The sequence below is a fragment of the Lissotriton vulgaris genome, chromosome 6, assembly GCF_964263255.1.
Source record: "Lissotriton vulgaris chromosome 6, aLisVul1.2, whole genome shotgun sequence".
NCBI classification, from domain to species: domain Eukaryota; kingdom Metazoa; phylum Chordata; class Amphibia; order Caudata; family Salamandridae; genus Lissotriton; species Lissotriton vulgaris.
The window spans coordinates 346536898-346558785 of record NC_141694.1 but is presented as its reverse complement, the minus strand read 5'-3'; the positions used below and the strand labels follow the sequence as shown (position 1 = coordinate 346558785).

The 21888-nt window shown below is 45.9% G+C and overlaps 1 protein-coding gene across 1 annotated transcript; it reads left to right on the top strand.

Moving 5' to 3' along the window:
* The first annotated feature begins 16623 nt into the window (after nucleotides 1-16623).
* Nucleotides 16624-19153, top strand: SOX11 (SRY-box transcription factor 11). Its single transcript, XM_086926373.1, has one exon. It carries the CDS (start codon nucleotides 16732-16734, stop codon nucleotides 17893-17895), a length of 1164 nt encoding a protein of 387 aa, XP_086782499.1. The 5' UTR covers nucleotides 16624-16731; the 3' UTR covers nucleotides 17896-19153.
* Nucleotides 19154-21888: the final 2735 nt, after the last annotated feature.

Sequence of the window (21888 nt, the reverse complement as noted above, 5' to 3'; positions counted from 1 at the left end):
GAATATATATATATATTACCTACTGGCGGTCGCCAGTAGGTAGTTATAGTTAGGATTATTTTCAATGCAAAATCTCAACATTCTATTGTGAATAACTTTGGCGCCGGTTAAGGAATCTGCCTGAAAATGTCCTTAAATTTGCCTTGCGGCGCCCCGGTCCTTCCCTGAAAGTTTGGGGGGTTTTGTCAAGCAGGGGCCGAGATAAAAAGGGGGTGCCAAAACGTGTTTTCCCCATGTTAATTTCTATAGGGCGCTCAACCTCACTTTTAGCCCGAACGGCTGAATGGATTTCCACCAAACTTGGCAAAATTGTAGGGACTGGTAGCCCAATGTGCCTTTGCTATGTCTCAGGATATGTGCTCCAGTGAATTTTGAGTAATTTAGGTTAAAAAAAATATATATATCTATGGCCGCACCCCGGTACGCGCACCAGGGCGCTAACCAGCGCGCTACACGAGTTCGCGAGCGAAAACCTGATTGGCTCTCGGGTGTCTGTAAACATTCCAAACAGTCCGGAGCAGCCCCTACCTTGTGTCTCGGTAGGATCGAGACACAAGAGGTGACAAAAACAAAGGGGGAAATGACCATAAGGGGGCAGAGTAGACCCCTCCTGACCCCCTAGGTTTGATGTGGGGGCTATAAAAGGGCCCCGCGGGGCAAAAAAATTTTGCGCGGGGGGGCGTCCAGTACGCGCACCGCGGAGCTTACTGGGAAGCGTTCCATGGGAAAAAAGAATGATAGAGTTTTTAAAAAATGTAGCCTTTTTTTATAAATTGGAGGTAGTTCTAAAAAGAACTGGTTTTTTTCTTCTTTTTGTTGTTTTATATTTTTTTAATGTTTTTTGAGCATTTTGTATTTTTTTTGGCTTTTATGAACTATTTATTTTTTTTGTTATTTTTATGGGGAGAAACAAAAAACAGGGAATTGAAAATGGCTCAACTGGAGCAAATAAAAAAAGGAAAAAATTAGGGTTTTTTGGGGCTATTGTGGTTGTCACCAGCAAGGAGGATGAGCTTGACGCTCTGTTTACCATAGGAGATGGTCTTACCACAAATGGTCTTACCACAAAAAATACATGTAATTCTGTATTCCCCAAACCGTGGTTGTATGCAAGGGATTGTCTCCCTTGTCTCTGGTCCCGATGGAGTGGGTTGCTTTCTTTTGGAGGTGGTGGTTGAAGATTGGGGAGGGTTACTGGCCAGTTCTCTCATCTCTGCAGCAGAATAGTTGTTCAGATGCTTGCACTGCATGTGTCTAATCATGGTATTATTACTGAAAGAATATTTTTTGTTCGGGTTCCCCCTTGAAAGTTCCATGCCACAGATTAGGCAAGTCACCTTGGGCGCATTGACTTTCTTCTTGCCCTCTGGGATAGAAAAAAACTCCCATACAATGTGTGGCCTTGGCTTGTATGGGGTATTGTCTTCTGGCAGCCACCTTCTCCCCTCCTCCTCCTCCTCTTCCTCCTCCTCCTCCTCTTCTTGACCACCAATGTAATGTTGTGGTGGTTCTCTTGGTGGTGGTGGTGGTGGTGGTGCAGATGCTCCAGCTGCTGCTGCTACTGTAGCCCTTTTAAAGTACAAAATATTTCTCAAAGATGTTGAAACAGGTCTTCCTCAGTCAAAGGACAAAGTCAGAATAAGGAAAAAAGGTGGGGTCTTTCATCATTTGGAAAAAAAAACTGTCCTGAAACAATGAAAAGTAATATTTACAGGTCACATGACCCGGGCTTTCATCATTTGGAAACCAAAACTGTTCTGCACCAATAAAAAGTGTTATTTTTAGGTCACATGACCCGACACGCTTATGCGACGCGCCCCCGGGCGGGCCGCGTAAGCGCGTCAGATGATTACGTTGTGCGATCGTATTCGCTCGAGTATTTCTGGGTGCACTTACGCGTGCGTATCACGCGGACGCGGCTACTCGATACGTCATGATGTTTTCGTTCGCGGCAATAGCGCTAAAGGGACGCTCACCGGTGCGCGACCCAGGGCGCTCCGAAAAAATGCGCTTTCCAGTGCGCACACCGGGGCGCGCACCGGAAGCGCACCAGGGCAAAAAAAAACAGTATTATATAAAAATACAATATAGGATTCATTATAAAAAATATTACATTTCATAGGTTTGAGTTAGGAATTAGCATTTAAAAAACCTATGAAATTCACTGAAAAAACCATAGGTTTCACACCAGTTATAGTTAGGAATTAGCAATTTAAAAAACCTATTAAATTCACTGAAAAAACCATAGGTTTCACACCAGTTATAGTTAGCAGGAAGTTTTACTCGCATAAAACCATTGAAATTCCCACGTTATAGTTAGTTGGACTCACTATAACTTGCGCTTGCAATGCACTGCTGATGACGTCACATATTACATCACTCATGACATGGTCAGTGACATCACTCACTAGTTAGGACCTAGTTACCATGGGAAATTCCGAACATTCTATTGGGAATAACTTTGGCGCCGATTGAGGGATCTGCCTGTAATTTTCCTTAAATTTGCCTCGCTGCGCTCCGCTCCTTCCCTGAAGGTTTTGGGGGGATTCGTCAAGTGGGGGTCGAGAAAAAAGGGGGGTCCCAAATGTGTTTTCCCCATGTTAATTTCCATAGGGACCTTTAGACACGGCTACAGCTCGAACGGCTGAACGGAATCATACCAGATTTGGAAAAATGGTAGGGACTGGTATGCAGATGTGCCTTTGCTATGTTTAGTGAAAATCCCTCCAGTAGTTCTTGAGAAAATTGAATTTGAAATTTTTCAAATGGCATTTTCTATTGGACCTTTAGACACGGCTACAGCCCGAACGGCTGAACGGAATTACACCAAACTTGGCAAAATAGTAGGGACAGGTATGCAGTAGTGCCTTTTCTATATTTGGTGAAAATGCCTCCAGTAGTTGTTGAGAAAATGTAATTTGATCAAATTATATATCTACATGCGCTCACCATAAACGCACCGTACGCGTACCGTACGCGTACGTGCGCGTACCCTTACGTGCGCAAGCGAGTTTCTGATTGACTGGCAGTCGACTGTCAGCATTCTAAACTGTCCAAACCAGGAACTGTTGGCCACCATCTTGTTTTTCAGGAGAACTGAGGCACAAGAGAGCCCAAAACAAGAGTGGAAAACACAAAAAGGGGGCAGGGTAGAGACCCCCCCAACCCTCTAGCCCTTCTCAGGGGGTCCCAAAAGGACCCCCAAGGGCAAAAAAAAAATCACGGGGTACGCGCATCGTATGCGTGGTGTACGAGTACAGTGCGCGTACCCCGCGATTTTTTTTTTTTTTTTTCATTTTGCACTTGGTGGTCCTTCTGGGACCCCCTGAGAAGGGCTAGGGGAGTAAGGGTGTCTCAACCCTGCCCCCTTTTTGCGTTTTCCACTCTTGTTTTGTGCTCTCTTGTGCCTCACTTCTCCTGAGGAACAAGATGGCTGCTCGGGTGGTCCCAGAAGGATAATAACATATATAAACGTTATCGGCTAATAGAATTAGCATTTACAAAACCTTTGAAATTTATTGAAAAAAAATATAGGTTTCACGCCTGATATAGTTAGGAATTAGCATTTGAAAAACCTTGCAAATTCACTGAAAAAAACATAGGTTTCAAGCCTTATATAGTTAGGAATTAGCATTTAAAAAACCTTGCAAATTCACTTAAAAAACCATAGGTTTCAGGACTTATATAGTTAGGAGTTAGCACTTAAAAAACCGTGCAAATTCACTTAAAAAACCATAGGTTTCAGGCCTTACATAGTTAGGAATTAGCATTTAAAAAACCATTGAAATTGCTCCTATATAGTTAGTTGTACTAACTATATTTCACGCACCCTCAATCCACTGCTGATGATGTCACATATTACATCATTCATGACATGGTCAGTGACATCACTGATGACATCACTGATGACATCTCAAATGACATCACTGATGACATCACTGATGACATCAGTGATGTCATCAGTGATGTCATTTGAGATGTCATCAGTGATGTCATCAGTGATGTCACTTACCATGTCATGAATGATGTAATATGTGACATCATCAGCAGTGGATTGAGGGTGCGTGAAATATAGTTAGTACAACTAACTATATAGGAGCAATTTCAATGGTTTTTTAAATGCTAATTCCTAACTATGTAAGGCCTGAAACCTATGGTTTTTTAAGTGAATGTATATATATATATGTATATCAAATACAAATGCCCAAGAACTCAGGAGGGCAATCCACTGATTGCCATTCATACGGATCTCACTTGCTCTCGCTCCATTTCTTCGGAAGAAATATTGTTTGTTGCCCTACGCGTTTCAAGTCTTGACGACTCTTCCTCCGGGGCTAGTTATAGATGCTTCGCAATGCTCGTTTCTTCCAGCTTTGTCCGCTTTTTATTTTCAGTTTGCCACCTGATGGGCATCAGGCTTGAATGTTTCACCACTATGTTTTATGGGATATGAAGTCCCAGAAACGAGTCATTTATTTTCCTAAGTGGATTCGGTTGCATCTTTTTCATTTAACCTTATTTTGTATCCTTATAGAAATGTCCGGAATATCGAGCGGGAGCTTTTAGTGCCTTTGCTCGCAGTGCTGCATGTGAAAGCGAATGGTTCCTCCTTGCAGCCTCCCATTTTCACATTGATGGGTTGGTGCTCCTCCCCACAGTTTAGGCGCCCGTGTGGAAATGTCAAATACAAAAGCCCAAGAACACAGGAGGGCAATGCACTGTTTGCCATCCATACGGATCTCACTTGCTCTCGCTCCATTTCTTCTGAAGAAATATTGTTTGTTGCCCTACGCGTTTCAAGTCTTGACGACTCTTCCTCTGGAGCTAGTTATGGATGTTTCGCAGCGCTCGTTTCTTCCAGCTTTGTCAGCTTTTTATTTTCAGTTTGCCCCCTGATGGGCCTCAGGCTTGAATGTTTCCCTGCTTTGTTTTATGGGATATGAAGTCCCACAAACGAGTCAATTCCTTTCCTAAGTGGATTCGGTTGCATCTTTTTCATTTAACCTTAATTTGTATCCTTATAGTAAGGTCCGGAATATAGAGCGGGAGCTTTTAGTGCCTTGGCTCGCAGTGCTGCATGTGAAAGCGAATAGTTCCTCCTCGCAGCCTCCCATTTTCACATTGATGAGTTGGTGCTCCTCCCCATGGTTTAGGTGCCCGTGTGGAAATGTCAAATACAAATGCCCAAGAACTCAGGAGGGCAATCCACTGTTTGCCATCCATACGGATCTCACTTGCTCTCGCTCCATTTCTTCGGAAAAAATATTGTTTGTTGCCCTACGCGTTTCAAGTCTTGACGACTCTTTCTCGGGGGCTAGTTATAGATGCTTCGCAACGCTCGTTTCTTCCAGCTTTGTCAGCTTTTTATTTTCAGTTTGCCCCCTGATGGGCCTCAGGCTTGAATGTTTCGCCGCTATGTTTTATGGGATTTTAAGTCCCAGAAACGAGTCAATTCTTTTCCTAAGTGGATTCGGTTGCATCTTTTCAATTATTCTTATTTTGTATCCTAATAGTAAGGTCCGGAATATAGAGCGGGAGATTTTAGTGCCTTGGCTCGCAGTGCTGCATGTGAAATTGAATAGTTCCTCCTCGCAGCCTCCCATTTTCAAATTGATGGGTTGGTGCGCCTCCCCACGGTTTAGGCGCCCGTGTGGAAATGTCAAATACAAATGCCCAAGAACTCAGGAGGGCAATCCACTGTTTGCCATCCATACGGATCTCACTTGCTCTCGCTCCATTTCTTTGGAAAAAATATTGTTTGTTGCCCTACGCGTTTCAAGTCTTGACGACTCTTTCTCTGGGGCTAGTTATAGATGCTTCGCAACGCTCGTTTCTTCCAGCTTTGTCAGCTTTTTATTTTCAGTTTGCCCCCTGATGGGCCTCAGGCTTGAATGTTTCGCCGCTATGTTTTATGGGATTTTAGGTCCCAGAAACGAGTCAATTCTTTTCCTAAGTGGATTCGGTTGCATCTTTTCAATTATTCTTATTTTGTATCCTAATAGTAAGGTCCGGAATATAGATCGGGAGCTTTTAGTGCCTTGGCTCGCAGTGCTGCATGTGAAAGGGAATAGTTCCTCCTCGCAGCCTCCCATTTTCACATTGATGGGTTGGTGCTCCTCCCCACGGTTTAGGCGCCCATGTGGAAATGTCAAATACAAATGCCCAAGAACTCAGGACGGCAATCCACTGTTTGCCATCCATACGGATCTCACTTGCTCTCGCTCCATTTCTTCGGAAAAAATATTGTTTGTTGCCCTATGCGTTTCAAGTCTTGACGACTCTTTCTCTGGGGCTAGTTATAGATGCTTCAAAACGCTCGTTTCTTCCAGCTTTGTCAGCTTTTTATTTTCAGTTTGCCCCCTGATGGGCCTCAGGCTTGAATGTTTCGCCGCTATGTTTTATGGGATTTTAAGTCCCAGAAACGAGTCAATTCTTTTCCTAAGTGGATTCGGTTGCATCTTTTCAATTATTCTTATTTTGTATCCTAATAGTAAGGTCCGGAATATAGAGCGGGAGATTTTAGTGCCTTGGCTCGCAGTGCTGCATGTGAAATTAAATAGTTCCTCCTCGCAGCCTCCCATTTTCAAATTGATGGGTTGGTGCGCCTCCCCACGGTTTAGGCGCCCGTGTGGAAATGTCAAATACAAATGCCCAAGAACTCAGGAGGGCAATCCACTGTTTGCCATCCATACGGATCTCACTTGCTCTCGCTCCATTTCTTCGGAAAAAATATTGTTTGTTGCCCTACGCGTTTCAAGTCTTGACGACTCTTTCTCTGGGGCTAGTTATAGATGCTTCGCAACGCTCGTTTCTTCCAGCTTTGTCAGCTTTTTATTTTCAGTTTGCCCCCTGATGGGCCTCAGGCTTGAATGTTTCGCCGCTATGTTTTATGGGATTTTAGGTCCCAGAAACGAGTCAATTCTTTTCCTAAGTGGATTCGGTTGCATCTTTTCAATTATTCTTATTTTGTATCCTAATAGTAAGGTCCGGAATATAGATCAAGAGCTTTTAGTGCCTTGGCTCGCAGTGCTGCATGTGAAAGGGAATAGTTCCTCCTCGCAGCCTCCCATTTTCACATTGATGGGTTGGTGCTCCTCCTCACGGTTTAGGCGCCTGTGTGGAAATGTCAAATACAAATGCCCAAGAACTCAGGAGGGCAATCCACTGTTTGCCAACCATACGGATCTCACTTGCTGTCGCTCCATTTCTTCGGAAGAAATATTGTTTGTTGCCCTACGCGTTTCAAGTCTTGACGACTCTTCCTCTGGGGCTAGTTATAGAAGCTTCGCAATGCTCGTTCCTTCCAGCTATGTCCGCTTTTTATTTTCAGTTTGCCCCCTAATGGGCCTCAGGCTTTAATGTTTCGCTGCTATGTTTTATGGGAATTGAAGTCCCAGAAACGAGTCAATTCTTTTCCTAAGTGGATTCGGTTGCATCTTTTTCATTTAACCTTATTTTGTATCCTTATAGTAAGGTCCCGAATATAGAGCGGGAGCTTTTAGTTCCTTGGGACATGTATCGGGTCTAGAGATTATCAGTTCAACAAGTACCTTCTTGCACCCACTGGGGTGAACCACTCAAGAACTCCATGTACCAGAGTCCCTAGGGGCGATCCGGAGGAGGGGCTAGCGGTGTGCGGTCCATTGCGATTGTTTCTACAAATTGGCTCCCTTGAGCTTTGATCTGACGAGCTCCTGGACGACGCACCTTCGTTCCGGGTTGGGCAGCAAGGCCGTTGACGGTTGCTTGGCGGCCTTCTCTTCCACCCCTAACTATTTTCTCTAATGATGAGGGAAGTCATCCCGAAACCCGAGCCATATCTCGGGCGATATCCAAAAACCCGGGACATGTATCGGGTCTAGAGATCATCAGTTCAACAAGTATCTACTTGCACCCACTGAGGGGGGAACCACTCAAGAACCCCATGTACCAGAGCCCCTAGGGGCGATCCGGAGGAGGGGTTCGCGGTGTGCGGTCCATTGCGATTGTTTCTACAAATTGGCTCCCTTGAGCTTTGAGCTGACGAGCTCCTGGACGACGCACCTGCTTGCCTGTTTGGGCATCGGGGCCTTTGACGGTTGCTTGGCGGCCTTCTCTTCCACCCCTAACTATTTTCTCTACTGATGAGGGAAGTCATCCCGAAACCCGAGCCATATCTCGGGCAATATCCAAAAACCCGGGACATGTATCGGGTCTAGAGATCATCAGTTCAACAAGTACCTACTTGCACCCACTGAGGGGGGAACCACTCAAGAACTCCATATACCGGAGTCCCTAGGGGAGATCCGGAGGAGGGGCTAGCGGTGTGCGGTCCATTGCGATTGTTTCTACAAATTGGCTCCCTTGAGCTTTGAGCTGACGAGCTCCTGGACGACGCACCTGCTTGCCTGTTCGGGCATCGAGGCCTTTGACGGTTGCTTGGCGGCCTTCTCTTCCACCCCTAACTGTTTTCTCTACTGATGAGGGAAGTCATCCCGAACCCCCAGCCATGTCTCGGGCGATATCCAAAAACCCAGGACATGTATCGGGTCCAGAGGTCATCAGTTCAACAAGTGCCTACTTGCACCCACTGGGGTGAACCACTCAAGAACTCCATGTACCAGAATCCCTAGAGGCGATCCGGAGGAGGGGCTAGCGGTGTGCGGTCCATTGCGATTGTTTCTACAAATTGGCTCCCTTGAGCTTTGAGCTGACGAGCTCCTGGACGACGCACCTGCGTGCCGGTTCGTGCATCGAGGCCTTTGATGGTTGCTTGGCGGCCTTCTCTTCCACCCCTAACTATTTTCTCTACTGATGAATGAAGTCATCCCGAAACTCGAGCCATGTCTCGGGCGATATCTAAAAACCTGGGACATGTATCGGGTCTAGAGATCATCAGTTCAACAAGTACCTACTTGCACCCACTGGGGTGAACCACTCAAGAACTCCATGTACCAGAGTCCCTAGGGGCGATCCGGAGGAGGGGCTAGCGGTGTGCGTTCCATTGCGATTGTTTCTACAAATTGGCTCCCTTGAGCTTTGAGCTGACAAGCTCCTGGACGACGATCCTGCGTGCCGGTTCGGGCATCGAGTCCTTTGACGGTTGCTTGGCGGCCTTCTCTTCCACCCCTAACTATTTCCCCTACTGATGAAGGAAGTCATCCCGAAACCCGAGCCATGTCTCGGGCAATATCCAAAAACCCGGGACATGTATCGGGTCTAGAGATCATCAGTTCAACAAGTACCTACTTGCACCCACTGGGGTGAACCACTCAAGAACTCCATGTACCAGAGTCCCTAGGGGTGATCCGGAGGAGGGGCTAGCCTTGTGCGGTCCATTGCGATTGTTTCTACAAATTGGCTCCCTTGAGCTTTGAGCTGACGAGCTCCTGGACGACGCACCTGCGTGCCGGTTCGGTCATCGAGGCCTTTGACGGTTGCTTGGCGGCTTTCTCTTCCACCCCTAACTATTTTCTCTACTGATGAGGGAAGTAGTCCCAAAACCTGAGCCATGTCTCGGGCGATATCCAAAAACCCGGGACATGTATCGGGTCTAGAGATCATCAGTTCAACAAGTACCTACTTGCACCCACTGGGGTGAACCACTCAAGAACTCCATGTACCAGAGTCCCTAGGGGCGATTCAAAGGAGGGGCTAGCGGTGTGCTGTCCATTGTGGTTGTTTCTATATCATTAAGGGCTGTTTGTTGGTATCCAGCTGAGCATATTTTCTGACAGTCTTCTCATCCATGTTTATTTAAATTACATGATGTTCTTGTGTGAAAAGTTAGTATGTTCCTTATAGTAGTTTAACCTATGCTGATTTTAATTTTAATTTATGTGATGTTTATGTATGCACATCATTAGGATGTAGATTTTTTAAGTAAAGCTGGCCATTAGACCCTACTAATTATAATGTATTACTATTGTGATTATATGATATAAGGTATGTGACTTTGCTTAGGCCAATGAATGATACATACACCAAGACTTATCATAATGCACTGTAATGGCTTCTATTGTATATGATGTGCTGGCCGACAATGCCCACTGTACATAATCTGCATTTGTGATTCTCACCCAATTGTTTTTAATATTTTAGTGCAATGGACGGTCACCTGAGGAAGGCTGCCTAGCCAAAACGCGCGTAGTGTTTACCTGCCGCATTGCCTCCATCATCTGTCTTGTCTAAATGCCAATTGTTAGTTTGTTATGTTTTTTTATGAATTTTTGTATGTGAATTTCAAATATCTAAATAAGCAAAAAAGAAGAAAAAAACAGAAAGTGATAAAAAAGATTATATATATATATATATACACTTTGATTAATAAAATGAAGAATTGAGTTATCAATTGGATTTTTACTTTTTGTATTGTTGGGTGATATCACTATATATTCTATTATTGTCTGCCACGTATATTGGTTTGATTCTTAAGTTTTTTTCACTTGGCTACAGAACTTTTTCAATTTTTTTTTTCCTATGTATAGCAAGTGTACTATTAGTATATAGGGGTCCCTTTTTTTCTAAATTGCCTCATAGAGGTAGCACATTTGCTGCCTATGCGAGACCTAAAAAGGACCAGCCATGCCAAATTTCAAACCAACAATGGATCGAAAAGGAGTGTGCATTTGCTAGGAAGGAGCCAAGGAAAATAGAATGGGCAAGGCAATCAGATGGTCAAGCAAAGACAATTGATATCTACCGCTGTAAGAAAAGGGAATATGAAGCTCTGGTGATGAGAATGAAGCATGCTTTATTTTCAGTTGAATTGGGATGTGATGATAAGGATACTCTAGGAAAAGGACATGAAGAAGTTCTGGAAGTTGGTCCTGACGGAGTGCAGTATGGCTGTCCCACCGGCAAGATGCATGGTGTCATAAACTAATTGGTTAACTATTTTAACTAATACCTATAAGCCAAGGGAGACAGTGGTGAAGAAGGGCTGGCCAATTGTGGAGGGAGAAGCTTTGGAGTCATTCTCTATCCAATCTATCGCCAAGTTGATAACTTTCTTAAATGTAACTAAGGCAGCTAGACCAGATAACCTGCCAGCAGTTGTAATTAAGCCAAAACCCTTGTGGTGGGCAGGATTCTTCTCCAAAGTTTATATTTACATAATTAAGACCAGGATAATCCCTCTGAGTTGTAAGGATGCAATAACTAAACCTATGCACAAAATTGGTACAATGAACGACCCAGAGAATTACTAGTTGATAAGTCTGTTGGATGTAGGTGCAAAACTGTACTCCAAAGTAATATTAAGGGCCCTAAAGAACTGGATAGAGGGAAACAGATATATTCCAATGAAGCAGGGAGGCTTTAAAACTGGGCATTCTACAATAGACCGTTGTTTCAGTTTATGGGCTTTGAGGAAGATTTCAAAAGAAACAATTGGGAATGTATTCTGTTGTTTTGTTGATTTTAGATCAGTGTTCGATCTGTTTGATCATAGTATACTTTGGGCCAAATTAATACGTCAGGGCATTCCAAATTGCTTAATAGCAATTTTGCAGGAAATACATACCAGGAATTGGGTCTAAGTAGAGCTTGACTTAGATGGGGCCCTCTCTGGGAGAATTCCCTTGTGAAATGGGTTAAAGCAGGGTTGTGTCCTGACTCCCACATTGTTCTCTTTTTTTTAGCCGACCTTCCGGAAGAGTTGGCAGCGACTCACTCATTTTCCCCAAAAATGGGAGGTAGAAATGTGTTGTGCCTACTCTATGCAGAGTATTTGAAAATTCTGGATGTGACACTAGTAGGCCGGCAGAGGAATTTAACTAAGTTTAATCATTATTGTGAGGCTAATAAATTGATGGTAAACATGGGAAAAACAAAGATAATCGTGTTTGGGGAAAAAAGTAAACCATATAAGTGGCAATTAGTAGGGTAGAGGTTGTGTCCTCCTACAAGTACCTGGACATGACATTTACTAGCCAGCTGAGTTGGACCTTGCATAAAGAACTAGACAAGGGCATTAGCTATGATAGGGGGCCTTGTTCACTTTAAAAAGATTTTTGGTGGACCCTCTTGGACTCCCCTTTTAACTGCTTATTAAGCAATGGTCCACATGCAATGCCTCGATGGGGCTGAGTTATTAGCCATTAGTAGGGAGGGAAGTTGGGGGAGGCGTGAAAGCAAATGTTTGAAAAAATTGTTGGCCCTCCCCAAAGGTGCAATGTCCAAGGCGATAAGATTAGAAGGAAATTTGCAAGCCTGGAGCTTCTTATTTGCAGCAGAACCAAAATATAGAAGGTTTTTTACTTGCGCTCAAATGTCAAAAGGTATAAGAACAATTATCAAAAGTTGCTACCAGGGATAATAGTGACGTCTATCCAGCGTCATAAATAATGTAGTAAACTACACACAAAACATTTTTATACAATATATCCCGAGCATGTCTGAATCGTGTACAAAACAGCAGTTAAATAAAATGACGTGTTCCAGACTCTTGTATCAATTTCTTCTTCTTTAATGTTCTTTTCAAATCACAAATATCTCCTCAGATCACTAGCCAACACGTGTTTCGTCTATTTACAGCAGTCTATGCAATTAGACTTCATCAGGGCAGTTCAATTGTTTCGGATGTAGTGTTTATCATTAACACGTTCGTCACAGTCATAATGTTTATATAGTTAAATTCGTCGGAGACTGATCTTATCATACGAGGTAACAGCACCTTGATTTGTGTCAGTGAACACGACCCGCACTCGTGTTCCGTTCGTGCTTTTGAATACTCCAAATAAGACGGACGTGGAAGCTAGACCAGCCCTGGAGCTTCTTAGCCTATAAATGAACCTTGCTTTTTTAAGATACACTATTGGACCCAAATACACAGAAGATATCAGTCTGTGGTGTTATTGAAATAGCAAGAAGTGAATTAAAGTGGGCAAAGAACGTAAAGAAAAGAATGGCAGAAATCACATGAACTTTAAAATTAGAATTAAAAATAGCTGAGGCCTCACTGTCTAAAGTAGAATTAAAAATAGCCTGTTAAAAGAATCTAGGTTGGCAGACTTGAAGAATGTACGGAATAGACCCTCTGCAAAACATATGGTAGATTCATGGGAAAATAAGAATGTATTTACATACTTATCTGCACTTTCAGATGCCCGGTTATGATTAGTACGATAAAAATTCTGGGCTGCATGAAATGTGCGTTATGTACAAGCTGAGAAATTTGAAGTCTTTCTAGAGAATAATTGTGCATGCGGACTGCCATCTCATAACTTCAATGTTCATGTTTTAATTGATTGTCATAATTTTGATAGGTTCTGTTGCTTAATTTTAAAACCTCTTTTAAAAAAATATTACATAAATTCTCGAAATGACTCCCTAGCACTTTTGTTAAGAATGGAATTCTTTGATGTGGCTTGCACATTGGCTACATTTCTTAAAGTATTTTTGGATTAGTGTACTTAAGTGTTTAGGTAGTAGGGTTGGGTGATTTTAGTTGAAGTTTGATGAATTGGAATTTATATAGTGTCATTATAATATATAACACAGGTGGCTCTGCACTCAACTATGTAAATAGATCAGTAAATGAATATTATTATCCACAGTCCATCATGATCAAAATATGAAATGGTATCTCCCAAATGATTCACATGACAAGTCATTTTTCTTAGAAAAATATTTTTTCTTTATTGTTTATTCTTTTTATTCAATGGTTTTTCCTTACAAACACAAAGCAAAATTGACACCCAATGCGTTTTCTCCCTCTTGGGCCTTCTTCAGGGCTTAGCGTGTCAAGCATGTATTCCAAAAGTTCTCAATGTCAAACTCAGGTAAGATATGGCCATGTCTGAACTGGGGTGGTGAAGTGAGCTAAAGAATGATGATGGATTAAACACAGATCAGTTGACTGGGGGTGAGTGCTTGCATTGTACAACACTCCGTCCATCATCCCCTTTGGTTTTACTTTGTTCGCCCTAGGCTGGGAGGGTATGCCCAGACGTGGGTCCCTTGCTCACTTTGCCACTGGATTCAACCTAGCTTGGCTGATGACAGCTGATTAGCCAGAAACCGGTCCCAGGATCCTTGTTTCCGGCCAGGGAAGACATGGCTTGGCAGTTCGGGCTGGACTGTTCCCATGAGGCACAGGGTCAGACTGATTTGCATATGGCCATGTCTGAACTGGGGTGGTGGAGTGAGCTAAAGAATGATGATTGATGAAACCCAGATAAGTTGACTGGGGGTGTTTGATTTTCCCAAACGCTCTGTCCATCATCCCCTTAGGTGTAGTATATACAGAGCCAGCTTCCTACTGTGAAGAGGTGCACTGTACTCACTATTTGAATGTACTTATTTTAGTAAGAACACCACTGAAAGTGCAGTTGTAAAAGGTACATATTTTAATTAATATGGCTTTGAGGCAGGCTCACAAGAACCCTGGCAGGTTATCAGATATATTTTAAAGCCAAATGCTGTATTTAACAACTTTCTGGAATACCACGTATTTGGCTTCGAGGCACCTTAAGGTTTCCTTTGGTTGTCAGGCTGTAATGGTATATATAGCGTGTTTAATAGCATTAAGCTCGTCCCCAAAGCGAGGACCAGTGCGTGTTTTGATCCGCGTCAGTCTTCTGGATTGGCAATGCGTGTGCCAGTGACTCTGCATGCCTGGTGGCGCGGCATTGAATTTCAAATAGCTACATCAGTGGCATACTCATCACAGATATGAGTTGCCCGGCGCTGTTCTTCTGGTGTGTTTAAATGGCTTGTCGTGGAGCGTGCAGAATTATGTCAGGAAGCATAAATCGCACTAACCCGGGAGAGAGGCAACATACTCGACGCTGTTTCTTTAAACCATGCTTGCCTGAAAAAATCTTGAAAAAGTGTCAGATGCATGTTGTGCCCGCGAGCCGTTTCAGTTTCCTCGAAGTAAAGCACAAACATATGCTCACAACGCCCCCTCATGGTTCGCGAGCTGCCCTTCGCCAGGCAGCCCGACCGCTGCCTCAGGAACAGGGATCACAGGTCCAGCCTGCGGACACTTAACCCTCTACCTCCCGGCAGACTGCAGGCTTGCCTTCGCAGAGGCTGGACATGCGCTCCTTCGTTTCCTGGGCATGAAAAAGATCGAGACTTAGTTACCAGATACAGAAGTCACCTTTGGGAACTGCTTCTTTTAAAATTGTAAATAAAAGAAGGCTGGAAGCGTTTTTCGTACAGTGCGTGGAGTTGGTTTGAAAAGGGCTGATTTGTGTGCTGCTTCTGCAGGTGATGGTTGTATGTAATGGCCCCCAAGAGTTGAAAGACGCCGGTGTAAGAGGCACGTGTCTGTTGCAGAAATCCATTGATATCAGACGTGGGACGCCGGTTTGATAAACTGGCTCTGTGAGCATTGATTCCATCGTGATATTTTTAGCTCTGTGTGACTCCGTGTGAAAATACCCCCTATGTGCCTGACAGCGCTCTGTACGGCGATGGTATGTACTTTTTGAGATCAGTACACATTGGTATTTCAGTGCACCTCTGTCTTTTTTCTTGTCCATGTACAGGTGTGTGTGCACACTGCATCACCACTAAGACCAGTCCTTCCATCTTAAGCAGAGCCTGTGTGGAAGGCAGAAAGGGCTACTGTCTCCCTGCACAGAGGTGGCTTTGGGGGATACTGGCAGCAGGCCTCAGTTGTTTTACGAAGGTGCATCTAGTACTACTTACCAAGTCCCAAATCACGCACTGGCCTTGATGTCCGTCCCACCCTTAGGCCACCACTGGAATATTTTGTCACTATCGTTGTCACATTGTGTCGGGTATGAAGCAACCCACCATGTCCCCTACAAGTCGCGCTTCACAGTGAAACATAAATCACAAGAAATGCATACAACGCACGACCGCTGAAGTGCTATCTAAAGGCGACGGTTGAAACGGGGACAGATGTGTCCCTGCCTCCCATGAGTTTCCCTCGGTACCGCCTCGTCCCTCCTGCACTTGCAATGAACGCCGCGCCTCCCCACAGCTGCGCCCCGCAGTGAGGGGCAAAGGCGGCATCTGATGGATGCGGAGGCGGTCGGGAGAGACTCCCTGGCCCCACTCCAGGGCGGCGAGGCGCTCATCAACCCTTGAGATTGCAAGATGGGCCTCTGATGAGATGAAACAAATCCATTGATACCTTGTACACAACGACTTTAGAATGAGAAGGATGAGGGGCGTGACGCACACCCCTGCTGGGCAGCACCCTCCCCCACACCTTTTAGGGGGGCACATTCAGCACAAGGTATGTGAGCTGTGGGAGTCTCAGGGGCCCTGCATCCCATTCTGCAGGGGGTAACATTTGTATTACACCACTGGAAGGATGACAGAGTGCGGGATAAGGACGTGCGGGGCTACTGCTGCTGGAATCCAGTGGGCAGACAGAGATTAAAACCGAGCATCTCAAATCAGATTTCCTTCCAGACATCCTATAAAAAAAATCCAGCCAGGGAGGAATATTGAGCAGGAAGGAGGAAACCTGAAGCATTCTCTCTTTTTCATATTTCAAAGCCCCGCAGCCGCGCCCCCTGAGCGCTGAGCTCCAATAGCTTCCTCGGGGTGTGCCCGGGCAGCGGAGCCGGCCGGCGAAGGTGGAGCCCCGGGCCTGGGATTGGCTGCCGGGCAGTGATGTAATCCCAAATAGGACTCTAATAACGAGTTCACCGACAGCCGGCAACTTTTCCTTTAAGCAGCCCAAGAGCTGACAGATTCGAGTTTCAGAGAAGTGGCCGAGCTGCATGTAACAGAGAGAGCCAGTGCGAAGCCCGGACAGACAGCATGGTGCAGCAGGAGCAAGGCACCGAGAGGCACCAGCCGCAGGAGGCGCTCGACACCGAGGAGGGCGAGTTCATGGCCTGCAGCCCAGCCGCGCTGGACGAGAGTGACCCGGACTGGTGCAAGACGGCCACGGGCCACATCAAGCGGCCCATGAACGCCTTTATGGTGTGGTCAAAGATCGAGCGCAGGAAGATCATGGAGCAGTCCCCGGACATGCACAACGCCGAGATCTCCAAGCGCCTGGGGAAGCGCTGGAAGATGCTAAAGGACAGCGAGAAGGTCCCCTTCATCCGGGAGGCGGAACGGTTACGGCTCAAGCACATGGCCGACTACCCCGACTACAAGTACCGGCCGCGCAAGAAGCCCAAGCTGGACCCGGCGCTCAAGCAGAGCCCCGGCTTGTCTCCAGAGAAGAGCCCAGGCTCCGCGGGCATGTCGGGCGCCAAGGGGGGCAAGAGCTCGGGCAAGAAGCTCAGTAGCAGCGCGGGGGCAGCTGCCAGCAGCATCATTAAGATGAAGCCCTGTAAGCCCTGCGTGAAGCTGGAGAGCCCCGGCGCCGACTACAGCGAGGACTTCGGCTTCAGCGGCAAAGCCATGAAGTGCGTGTTCATGGATGAGGAGGACGATGATGAGGAGGAAGACGAGGAGGAAGAGGATGAGCTGTTGCTGAGGATCAAACAGGAGGAAGAAGAGGAGCCGATCCGGCCGTACAGCGCGGCCAAAGTGCCGGCCAGCCCCACTCTCAGCTCGACAGCCGAGTCCCCTGAGGCGGCCAGTCTGTACGAGGAGGTGAGACTCTCAGGTCCCGGGGGCCGTCTCTACTACAGCTTCAAGAACATCACGAAGCAGAGCCCGACGCTGTCCACCTTCTCTGTGGCCCCAGCCCGGCCCCTGGGCAGCGTGTGCTACCCGGACGCCAAGAGCGACGAGCTGATGTTCGACCTCAGCCTCAACTTCTCGCAGCACCCGCAGGTGTCCGAGCTGGGGCTCTCCTCCTCAGGAAACCTCTCGCTCTCTTTGGTGGACAAGGACCTGGACTCTTGCAGCGAGGGCAGCCTGGGCTCGCACTTTGACTTCCCGGACTACTGCACACCCGAACTGAGCGAAATGATCGCAGGGGACTGGCTAGAGGCCAATTTCTCAGACCTGGTTTTCACGTACTGACAGAGGACTCTAGGGGGGCGCTGTAGCCGCATTGTGCACACATGAGGCCGGCTGTCTCCGCCGGTCCACGGTCGGACCTGCGAGGGACCTACTGGGTGCAGTCCCAGAGCCCTGGGCGAGCGGGAGCCGCAGGAAGAGCATCTCTAGCCAAGGCGCTAACTAAAGGCCTGGCCGCCTGGAACAAGTTCTGAAGAAATGGTTATAATTATTATTAATAATATTATTTTTGGCAGCACAACTGTTGCTTGAGGGGGTTGAAGGATTTTGTATTTTCCTACCGGATCTGAGCAGAAGTGGCTACGAGTGGTTACTTCTGCAACATTTGTGTGTTTTTTAGAGGGAGAACTTTCTCTTCTATGCATTTTATTCTCAAGGAGCTGCAGGGAGCTGGCATTGCAAAAAATATCAAAATACTTGTATCCTGGGACACTTGCTACATAAACTGTGAACCGAATACTACAGAGCAGGAATTACTTTAGCGAACAAAAATGTATGTTTTTTCAAATGTGATTTCTACTTGCCAACTTTATTTTGTTACCTGTTCCCATATACCTCCTTTAACACCAGACAACCTAGACCTCAATACAGATAATGGGTGTTGACGCATTTTGATACATGACAGACCTCAAAAATCTTTTTTAAAAATTAACATATTTTCAGGCGTATTTTTGTACAGTTTAAAGGGAACATTCCTTCTGTTTTTATTTTCTTCTCCTTTTCAAATAAGACTTTCTGGCACTTCTTCCTTCCCTTTTTACTCTGTTTTAGCATGCAAATGTGTCGGTGCGTTGTGTCCTGGTTTCAAAAATGAGGATTGGCATTTTAAAACCGTGCATCTAAAATGCCTAGTGGTTTCAAAAACACTTTTTGTACAGCTATAGCTCAGATATGTCCAATATTTGTAGTTAAAAGATTTATGGAAAATGGTGACATAGACCTCCGAGCTGTTAGATTGCAGATTGTATATGTCCTGTATAATAGTAGGAATGAATGTACAACTTATGCTGTGACATGCGGATGGGCCCCAGGTTGAACAGAGGACACGAGGATCGCGATTCGTTTTCATTGTCATAAAGGGCACACAGTTACACTTTCACATTGTGTTCAATGTTTTTACAAACTGTAAGGTCCATCTGCATATTTGTTGCACATATTGAGCAAAACAGACTCCTGCACTGTCTATCTTCATCGTTGCCTGTTTACTTTTCTGTTGGAAGTCTGTACCCTGGCAAATTTAAAATAAATCAGCTGGAACTGATGGAACAACCCTGGTCGTTTTTACTGCTGGTTTACACTGAATGTGTGGTGGTATCTTGTATATGTGTCTGAGTTCTTGCGAGGACAGATCGAGGCAGCATCATTTCCGGAGTCAGAAATAGGACTGTCTTCATATTTAAGTCCTTTACAGATGTGTTTAGTTTTTTTTATGCAACTGAACGTAATTAGGTGTTTTTTCTATTTTTATCTGAATCCTTGATCCATTGAATGGAATAAAAAGATGTGTGTGTCCTGTAAGGGCTGCATTCAGCTTTGAAGGCCTGCAGACGTATGTGACTGTGCTCTACAGCGCCTCCTGGCTTTCTGTGAAGATGTGCTACTGGTGCTGAACCAGAAGTACAAGGAGGCCCGTGGGCTCTCTGGGGATGTAGCGGTCCTGCTCCGTAGCGCCCCCTAAGCGTTCACGGGCCACTTGTTCATATTGCTGTGTCAGGATATGGGAATGGAAAGCAGCACGGGCCGAGTTTCCTGCATAGGTTTAATCCCTGGTGCTGGTATCACCCGTGGTTCTGAATGCAGCACAACGAAAGAAACAGCGGTGTGTGTGTGTGGGGGGGGGGGGGGGGGGCAGAGCTGATGCTATCACGTTTTAACAGTTGACAGAGGTTAGTGGTTTCTAGACTGACACTTCCAACCACCATCTTCAGAGGATTGGCGATAGGGGGTGGGGCATAATTGGCAGAGCTGCCTACTTTGTATCTGGGGAGCCAGGTACCAGTCTCGGTCTTCTTGGCAAATCACTTAGTCTCCCGAGTACCTAAAAGATGTATGTGTCCTTGTGTACTGTAACTGATGTTTATGTAAAGCGCTTCAGTACCTTCTGCAACAACATGTGTTAAATCCGATTGCAGGGCGAGCTCCCCATGTGCACGAGGCCGTGGGTGGGACAGAGGCCCGGGGTGACGCAGAGACTGGCTGATCATACAGGACTCTTTCTGAAAAGAGCGCACGCGGGGCGCTGTGGAGTTCTGCTTGGAAACCTCCTCTCATTGAAACCCCTCTTTCGGGGGCGGGGCTTAGGCCTGCCCCAGGTTGCAGCTGGATATGAATGGTGCTGTTGCATCTGAAAAGCTGACTCAGGCCTCTCTTCAGATGCTAATTTTCTTGGTCTTCACCCTCTAGCCTCCTGCGAGTGGGGCCGAGGGGGTTGCTCTCCAGTCAGATAATGAGCCCGGGTCACTCAGCACTGGGAAGGTTTGGCTTAGGTCAATAAACACGGTGGGGGCAGGGTGTTGCCGAGGGGATAATTGTCTTCTATTTACCACACTAAGGCCTGCCAGCCCAGTCTCCTGCTCCCGGCGTGATGCTTCGCAGACACGGCTTTAGGCGAGATCAGGTATCACCCCGGCAGCCACTCTGCTGCTAGCCGGAGACGTCCCCAGCACAACTTCCTGTGCAAAGCCGAGCAGGCGAGAAGGATTGATTGCACGCCTTTGAAACTGGCTGGAAGAGCATGCTGGTCCAGGCATCCAATACCCGGGAGTGCAGAGAGGCTGCAGTTTTCAGCCCAAGGGCGCCTGGCAGCCCATTGCTCATGCACACGTCTCCTGAAACATTTGTGCATTGAAGCCATACACAGCCTTATAAAGTGCACTAGTGAACGCCTTCGGTGACCACTCGTGGCCTACCTAAGTAAATTATAGAAAGCTCCTTTACAAATCTGATAAATGATGTAATATCGCCCTGTCTACTGACACATGGATAGTTTATGGTAAGGGTTTCTCTATTTGGTATTTGTCAGTTTTCCACTACAACCATCCATATTTATAGAATATTATTGATCATTTAAAGTGAATTAGTGCTATAAGAACCGGGTCAAGGATCTCATACACCAATGCATTTCTGTTTATTGGAGGTAGAGGAGTCTAAACACGTGGGAAGTGACTGCTACAGTCCTGACAACACTATTGTGTGATTGTGCTGCTGTAAAAGAGCTTTTGTGTGTGACATACTTTATCGCACATGATTATTAATAATCATTTATATATATTTCACGAGTGATGTCCTGCAGATGGCATGTCTCTCGTGGAAATGTAACATGAATGAAAACAGATCATGAGTGCTCCTTTTTAGCAGTGTGACAAAGTGCACACATTTCTCCAAGTGCGGGGTGTTTCACGTGCCTTAGCCCTGGGAATCTGTTTTCATTCTCACTGATCAATGCAATAGCTTTCGTTCTCTTTTCTATGTATCTCTCTTTCATTCTCCCCCTTCGTTCTCTTTCATCCTTGTGTATTTTTTTGCATTCCCCCCCCCCCCTCCCCCATCCCCCCTCCATGTCCAATTCCTCTCTTTGTGTGACGCTTTCCACATTCAGAGAAAAGTGGCATTTGATTACAAACCTGCCATGGGCAAACAGACCTCACATTGTGCAAATCACGCGTCCACCATGAATACCTATAACCAAAACATGGCGACCCTGTGGGAATTCATTTCAATGTGTGTGATACACACCCCATCAGATACCACGTGCAGTCACAGCTAACTATGGCGTCTCCACAGCTATGATAAATGTGATAGTGTGCTGAAACATACTGTCCCCATGGGATATGTCTACTAAGAACAGAGTTGGTACATGCCTGGACCCCACTTCCGGTGGCGACCTCTTGCCTTGCTGCCGAGCTGCGAGCGTGAAACAGGTCGGAGTCCCAGGAGAGTTGTTCCATTAGGCAAAGGCCGGTGGCTGTTTGCGCATGTGGAAAAGGATGTACCACT

Excerpts from the sequence above, each read along its gene's own strand:
- SOX11 (XM_086926373.1), top strand. The coding sequence starts at position 16,732 with ATGGTGCAGCAGGAGCAAGGCACCGAGAGGCACCAGCCGCAGGAGGCG.